General features: G+C 43.1%; 1 protein-coding gene across 2 annotated transcripts in view; it reads left to right on the top strand.

The window, feature by feature from the left end:
* Positions 1–8412, top strand: part of KIF4A (kinesin family member 4A) — a 125770-nt gene extending 117358 nt beyond the window's left edge. For both annotated transcript variants that reach the window (XM_035288212.3, XM_035288213.3), the window contains 3 exons: positions 5817–5933; positions 7258–7380; positions 7657–8412. In XM_035288212.3, coding sequence (XP_035144103.3) covers positions 5817–5933; positions 7258–7380; positions 7657–7860 — 444 coding nt within the window. In that variant the 3' untranslated portion in view covers positions 7861–8412. The remainder of the gene's footprint in view (positions 1–5816; positions 5934–7257; positions 7381–7656) is intronic.
* The last annotated feature ends 11 nt before the right edge of the window (positions 8413–8423 follow it).

The following is an 8423-nucleotide window of genomic DNA, read 5'->3' on the forward strand; positions in this document are numbered from 1 at the left end:
GTGAGAGAGAATAGGGTGAAGTTACAGCTCATGTACCTGGCATTCATGTGACTAAATCTGTCATGTATGTCCTGACTGTTTTATAATACCACTGCCAGGTGTTTATCTAACCTCTTCTTGCTTGAAGACTTCTAGTAGGGGGAGGCTCACAGTCTTACAGGAAAACTCACTGGATTCCACTAATTGTTAGAAAGTTATTTCTTGTTTAGCTGAAATGTGCTGTCCTATACATCATCCCAGTGAGTCTTGGCTATATGAGAGCCTAATCATTCTTTATGACAGCCCTTCAGATACTGCTCTCATGATATTATCCCTTTGGATAAAATAGAGAAACACAGGCAAGGTAACAGCATTTTTGAAGCATTTAGATGAATTTATAAATGGCCAAAGGACCATACCCAGGCTGTAGCAATCAATGGATCACTGTTATCCTGGTGAGGTATCTCCAGGACATGTCATAGAACTCCATCTTTCATCCTGTCTTAAAGCAGGGAATATTTTTTGTTATTAGAATGTCTAGCATTGGCAAGGGTGACCAAGAAGGGCACTTCTGGCTGGGCACCATGGCTCATACCTGTAATCCCAACACTTTGGGAGGCTGAGGTGGGCAGATTGCTTGAGCCTAGTAGTTTGAGACCAGCCTGGGCAACATGGCAAAACCCTGTCTCTACTAAAAGTGCAAAAGCTCTGCTTGGCGTGGCAACACACATCTGTAGTCCCAGCTACTTGGTGGGGACTGAGGCCAGAGGATCGCTTGAGCCCTGGAGGTTGAGGCTGCAGTGAGCTCTGATCATGCCACTGCACTGCAGCCTGGGTGACAGAGTGAGACCGTCTAAAAAGAAAAGAAGGGCATTTCTGTATTGCTATTAGGAATATAAATTGGTATACCTTTCAGGAAGGCAACTTAAAAATACGTATCAATAGCCTTTAAAATGTTCCTATGTTTTGACCCAGTAATTATACACATAGGAATTTATACTAAGGAAATAGACATTGGTATGTAAATGTATTAATTCATTCAACAAATTCTTTTCTGAGCACCTATGTGCCAGGCACTGTTTCTAGATGCTGAGAAGACAAGAAACAAGATAGGTGAGATTCTTTGCCCTCATGAAACTGATATTCTTGTGGGAAAGACGCACAGTAACCAGAAAAATAAAATAATTTTAGATAGTGATGAGTGAAAAAGAAAAGAAAATACAGTGAAGTCATAGAGAATATGGAATGGGAAAGAGTACTTTAGAAGAGTGTTTGCGGCCAGGCGCGATGGCTCATGCCTGTTATCCCAGCACTTTGGGAGGCCGAGGCGGGTGGATCACTTGAGGCCAGGATTTCAATACTAGCCTGGCCAATGTGGCGAAACCCCATCTCTACTAAAAATATAAGCCAGGCATGATAGTGCATGCCTGTAATCCCAACTACTCAGGAGGCTGAGGCACAAGAATTGCTTAAACCTGGGAGGCAGAGGTTCCAGTGAGCCGAGATGGTACCACTGCACTCCAGCCTGGGAGACAGAGCAAGGCTCTATCTTAAAAAAGAGAGAGAGAGAGAGAGTGCTTGGGGAGGCCAGGCACAGTGGCTTGTGCCTGTAATCCCAACACTTTGGGAGGCTGAGGTGGGAGGATTGCTTGATGTCAAGAGTTAAAGACTAGCCTGGGTAACATAGTGAGACCCATCTCATTTTTTAAAAAATAAAAGAAGAGTGCTTTGGGAGGTCTCTCTGAGAAGGAAATATCTAAGCGGAAGGTCTGAACAGTGAAGAGCAAGTTAGGTAAAGAATCAGAACATTTCAGGAAAGGGGAACAGAAAATGCAAGACCTCAGGGCGGGAATGAGCTTAGTATCTCAAGGAACAACTAAAATGGCCAGTGTGGCTAGAATGTATTGAGAAGTGGGAAAGTATAGCATAAGCTACAGACAGGGGATGGGTAGTCAAGGGCCAGATCATGGAGGGCCTTGTCAGTCATGGTATAGTTTAGATTGTATTTCTATGCAAGGATATCCACTGCAACATGATTTATAATAGTGAACAATTTCTTTCAAAACAATCTTAATATTTAACATTAGGGGACTGGTTAAATAAATCAACATTATCCCCATGATGAACTATTATACACAACTATTAAAAGTCAAGTTTTTTGATTTTTCACATTCTGTAAAGGGATATATATTATTCTGCTAATCAAGAAGAAAACATTATTGTGGTTTCTACAGAGGAAAGGTGATGGTTCTCATATGAAAATAATTTAAGGGCTTGAATTTGGCTACAGGCTCAGTATGAATCCACAAAGATGTAACAAGAAAAAAAAGCAACTGTGATTTTAGGCCTCATTAACAGGACTCTTGGGTCCATAACAAGGGAAGTGTTTGTCACAGTCCACTTCACAGTGGTCACACCACATTCAGAAAGTTGTGCTCATTTCTGGATCTCACAATTAAAGATGAACTTTGACAAACTGGTGTATAGTCAAGGTGGTGAGGATACATGAGAACCATGTCATGTGGTGAATCATTGAGAGAACTAGGTATATTTAACTTTAAGAGAATTTGGGCAGAAGGGGACTAGGGAGTAAAAATGATGTTCAGGGTTTGAACAGTTATTCTATAAAAGTGGAGTTAAACTGATTCCATGTCATTTTAGATGACAGAATTGGGCCCTATGGTTAGAGGTTATATAGAAAGGCCGGGCATGGTGGCTCAAGCCTGTAATCCCAGCACTTTGGGAGGCCAAGGCGGGTGGATCACGAGGTCAAGAGATCGAGACCATCCCGATCCCGGTCAACATGGTGAAACCCCGTCTCTACTAAAAAATACAAAAAATTAGCTGGGCGTGGTGGCGCATGCCTGTAATCCCAGCTACTCGGGAGGCTGAGGCAGGAGAATTGCCTGAACCCAGGAGGCGGAGGTTGCGGTGAGCTGAGATCACGCCATTGCACTCCAGCCTGGGTAACAAGAGTGAAACTCCATCTCAAAAAAAAAAAGAAGTTATATAGAAACTATTATCACCTCAGGATAAATAGAGCTTCAGATCATTAGACCAGGGATGTTAAGAGGGGCTTCATACATCAAATCAGTCTTCAGATGGTGGCTGAGGTCTCTTCTCACTTTTCCTTCATCCTGTGAGCTCAGCCACCTCTGTCTTTTCCAAGCCAAACTATCCCACTTTCTTCTACCATTTTTCTTATAGCATGGCTTCCTATAATTCTGGTCACCCACCTCTTCTTTAACATCCTCTTTATAAAATATATATACACACTGAATTCCTGAATGTGTATACAAGAAAACATGCTTATTGATTATATTGATTTAATAAATTGTAAGTCCTTATAACAGTGCCTGGCACACGTTAATGTTAGCTGTCACTATTGTAGCCTTATTTATAAGAGTGGAAAATGGCACTATCAGGAGAATGGGCAAATTGTGGCAAGTTCATAGAGTGAAAACAAATGGAATTGAAGCTATATGTATCAACATATAATAAGATGTCATTTATACAAAGTTTAAAAATGTTTAAGACAATTTCTTGTTTGTTTTTGTTTTTTTTTACAAAAACTCATATGTGTGGCTGGGCACTGTTCCTCACACCTGTAATCTCAGCACTTCGGGAGGCTGAGGCAAGAAGATTGCTTGAGGCCAGGAGTTCAAGACCAGCCTCGGCAACATGGCGAGACTCTGTCTCTACAAAAACAAAAACAAAAAATTAGCCAGGCATGGTGGCATGTGCCTGTGGTCCCAGCTACTCTGGAGGCTGAGACAGGAGGATCACTTGTCCAAGAGGCTGAGGCTGCAGTGAGCTATGATTGTGCCACTGTACTGCAGCTTGGGTGACAGAGCAAGACCCTGTCTCAAAAAAAAAAAACCCTCATGTAATAAGATACATACATAGGAATGGCAAATACCTAATTCAGGAAACTGTCTGTCCCTGGAAAGGGGGAGGCAAATGAGATCAGGAAGGAATACATAGGAGACCTGTTATATCTGCATTTTACTTATTAAGGGGGGTTAGTCGGGGCATGAGTGAGGTTTTTTTATTACTACTGTCTATGCTTTTGTATGCATGAACAAAGTTATGGTACCCTAAAATAGGATGTGTTTATTTCAAATGGGATCCAACCAAGCTGGGGTACAGTGAAATAATTACTGCACATCTTTTTTGAACTCCAAATTTCTACCTGACTGCATTTGCTTTGGGACAGCCATTTCATACTGTTGACTCACAGAGCTTGCTTATACCTCAAATCCCTAGGCCCTTTTCTGCACAGTCTTTTTTAAATTTTTTCTTTTGAGACGAGGTCTCACTCTGTCACCCAGGCTGGAGTGCAGTGGCGTGATCTCAGCTCACTGCAGCCTCTGCCTCCCGAGCTCAAGTGATCCTCCCACCTCAGCCTCCCAAGTAGCTGGAACCACAGGCACACACCACCAGGCCCAGCTAATTTTTGGTATTTTTGGTGGAGACAGGGTTTCACCATGTTGCCCAGGCTAGTCTCAAACTCCTGAGCTCAAGCAATCCACCCACCTTGACCTCCCAAAGTGCTGGGATTACTGTTATGAGCTACCTCACAGTCTACTTTTAAGCTAGGTCACTCCCCATGTTGTATTTATATGGCTGATTTGGGGGGAACCTAAATACCAACCTTACAAACTTTCTTTCTTTCTACTTTTAGCCCTTAAGTCCAGCCTGTCAAAATATTTTTGAATTGTGATTCTTTTATCTTACATTTTACTCATCCTTCTAGCTAGAGCTGATAAATATGCCTACCTTATAAACTAGTTATGAGATTCAAATGGGATTTTGTATTTATGTACATGAAAGTAATCTGAAAACGGTAAAGTGCTATCAAATGTAAATGATTTTGTTTCATATCATCAGTGATTTATCAAAATGTGGTAAGGACAAAGCCCAAGCTAACACTGGATAAAATGTAGAAATGTGAGCTGGATGAAAGTACAGTTTGGTAATTATAAAAATATTGAGCAACTACACTCAGTTTTTAAATATACCTAACTATACCACCATCTAACTCACAGTTCTTCACTTTGCCCATAAAATGGTCATAACATTCTTTGTCAGTTGCCTTGCATTATCATGCTTAGCCCTCTGATCTGTTCTTCAAGTATACTGTCCAAAAGAAAATGGATTTTTCGGCCAGGCGCAGTGGCTAACGCCTGTAATCCTAGCCCTTTGGGAAGCTGAGGCGGGCAGATCACGTGAGATCAGGAGTTCAAGACCAGCCTGGGCAACATGGTGAAAACCTATCTCTACTAAAAATACAAAAATTAGCTGGGCGTGGTGGCAGGCATCTGTAATCCTAGCTACTTGGGAAGCTGAGGCAGGAGAATCGCCTGAACCTAGGAGGCGGAGGTTGCAGTGAGCCGAGATCACACCATTGCATTCCAGCCTAGACAACAGAGCAAGACTGCATCTGAAAAACAAAAAAATTAGCCAGGTATGGTGGCATGCACCAGTAATCCCAGCTACTCGGGAGGCTGAGGCAGGAGAATCACTTGAACCTGGGAGGCAGAGGTTGCAGTGAACTGAGATCGTGCCAGTACACTCCAGCCTTGGCGACATAATACAACTCCATCTCAAAAAGAAAAAGCAAATGAATTTGTCTGGCAAGACTTGTTCTCAGTAAACCTATGACGGCTCTTGGTGATTACTGTTTCACTAAAGAAAAGAGGACTAAGTAGATTGAAGCTTGGTAGATAATAGTACTTTCCATTTTTTCTAGAAAAGCTTGCGAATGAAGGGAAGTCATTGTAAACTAGTCTTCTAACCCTTTCAGTAATATGTCTTTCTGCAAACCTATTTTGCAGTGTTCCTGCAAGGGCTGGTGTGGAAACAAGCAGTGTGGGTGCAGGAAGCAAAAGTCAGACTGTGGTGTGGACTGTAGCTGTGACCCCGCAAAGTGTCGGAACCGCCAGCAAGACAAGGTAGGATCAATGCTGTTTCCTCTGCCCATCCTTTCATACCTCCCACTAGTTTCCACCCTCTTTTTCTGCCTTCTGTCCTGAAACCTGGAGTCTCCTGCACAGTTCTTCCTACACTTCTCCTTCCCTCCGCACCCAGAACAAGAGACAGTTCACTTCTCAATCCTTTTTCCTTGCTGCTTGCCTGTTCACATACCCCTTTCAGAAACCACTGCACTTTCCAGGAGATTCCCAGTTATAGAGCTCCCTACCCCAAGCCTTGGCTGTAAAGTTTCTGTACTGTTGATGAGACAACAAGGACAAGAAAGCAGGCATTCACAGGCATATAGACATGTAGGATCAAACTAGTCCATAGATTTAACTGGAACTGTAAGAGCCACGTACTGAGGTAGCAGCTTCCAAGAAGTTAATCCTTCTGACATCTTGAGACATTCGTTACTTAGACTCTCCATGGGAACCAGCTAGCTATTTCTTAGCTCTAGGAAAAGATCCACAGGAACCAGGCCTTTCTAATAGTCACTGTTGTAAGCTAAGTTAACTTAAATGTCCTCTTAATATTGCTCCCAGGAATAGCAAACTCAGGAAAATCAAATGTGACCTGAGAAAAGCAGCACCAAGCAAGTCAGATCCCTATACCTGCCTTACACCTACCTGTGCCATAGCAAAAATGCATTACTACAGCTCTCTATGTGATATACAGTAATTCTAGCGAACACGATCTAATGTTGATTCATCATGCATTTCTTGAACATCTACATGTGAAGAGTTTCAGCCTGCGTGTTCTATTACAAAGTCTTCTAACATAGATAGGCAAGCCAGAGGTCAGGCTAAGAACTATAGAATTAGCAGAGACCTTAAGGATTCTCTATCCCTGTGGTTTTTCAATTTGGGTTCAAGAGTCATGTAGTCATGAAAGGGCCTCCAGGCAGAGAGGCAGTCCTTCCCTCCTCCCCTATCTCTATCTCTCTCGGATTCAGTTTCCTTAACTGAAAGGAATACTAATACAGGCAACAGCCTGCATGGATGCTAAAGGGATATTGCAAATGGTAGAGAGGGGGAGTTTAGTCAAACAAATGACCAAGGCTTGTCTTTGCTTTAAACCTAGCCTTGTGAGATGTCCCATGCCACCACTTAGTCTTTGCCTTCAGAGGCTACCTACAAGCATTGCTCCATTCCTTCAGGGACTGAGCATGTCAAATACTTGGGCCTCCCTAAGACTTGCTTCGACTGACTAATCAGGCACTTACCTCTTTGGTTGAATGGGAACAGACTGATTTTTTAACCTTGGTAGCCAAATTTATAATATGCCTGTCTGCTTGATTTTCAGGATAGCTTGAGCACAGTTGAACGGACCCAGGATTCCGAAGGCTCCTTCAAACTGGAGGATCCTACCGAGGTGACTCCAGGATTGAGCTTCTTTAACCCTGTCTGTGCCACCCCCAATAGCAAGGTAGGTGGGCTAAAAGGCAGGCATTGGAAAACTGGATTAGCATCCTTCTCTGCATTATCTATGATAGACCAGTAGGAGAGAGGCAGATGGAGGAAAGGTATAATCAGCTTGCTGGGAACTAGGGATTGGGCATAAACTAGAGTCTAGTTTTTCCACAGAACTCTCTTAAAGAACACCTCATGCTACTGGAAGTATGTCAAGTATCTATAGCAGCTCGGCTGGGCTGAGCTTCTGCCCTTTCTAAAGTCTATTCATACCTGTCTCTGTCCCTCCTAGATCCTGAAAGAGATGTGTGACGTGAAGCAAGTGCTGTCAAAGAAGACTGCCCCACCTCCCTCCCCTTTTGACCTCCCAGAATTGAAACATGTAGCAACAGAATACCAAGAAAATAAGGCTCCAGGGAAGAAAAAGAAACGAGCTCTGGCCAGCAACACGAGCTTCTTCTCTGGCTGCTCCCCTATTGAAGAAGAGGCCCACTGAAGTTGGAGGCATCATCTCTACCCCTAGTCTGGCCTGGGAGACGCTTTCAGGTTGCAGCCAGAAGGGGTTTTTTAAATGACTCCTCTGGATTTCAGGTTTCTTGCTGTTGTAAAAAGGAACAAAGCATTACTGAAAAGAAGGTAACCCTTGTTGGATGTTGGCCCTCAGCCTCCAGCCCCAGCCTACTGTTCTCTGTTCTCCAGAAGGGTACTAAGCCACCTACTAAAGAGAGAACCAACTGACTTTCCTAATGACTCATCAGGAACCAGCCCTCAGTATGGTCAAGTTCTTTCTTATTTGTGAGCAGTTCAGGCTGTCTCCTGATGGCTTTCCTATCTTTTGGTTGTCTCTGTTTAATGGAGGAGCCTGGCCTAGGATGGAGGCCCGGCTTAGATCTTTCACTCCACCTCAGGAATGGGGTTGTGATCTTTTCTGTCCTGACCCTCTCTGAATTGTAAGTGTCTCAATAGTACTCTTGACTGTCTGCCATGTTGTTGAAGTAAATGAACTATTTTTAAATGTTAAGTAAGTAAATAAACCTTAGCTCATCTACTGTTTGGGAA

The sequence above is a fragment of the Callithrix jacchus genome, chromosome X, assembly GCF_049354715.1.
Source record: "Callithrix jacchus isolate 240 chromosome X, calJac240_pri, whole genome shotgun sequence".
NCBI classification, from domain to species: domain Eukaryota; kingdom Metazoa; phylum Chordata; class Mammalia; order Primates; family Cebidae; genus Callithrix; species Callithrix jacchus.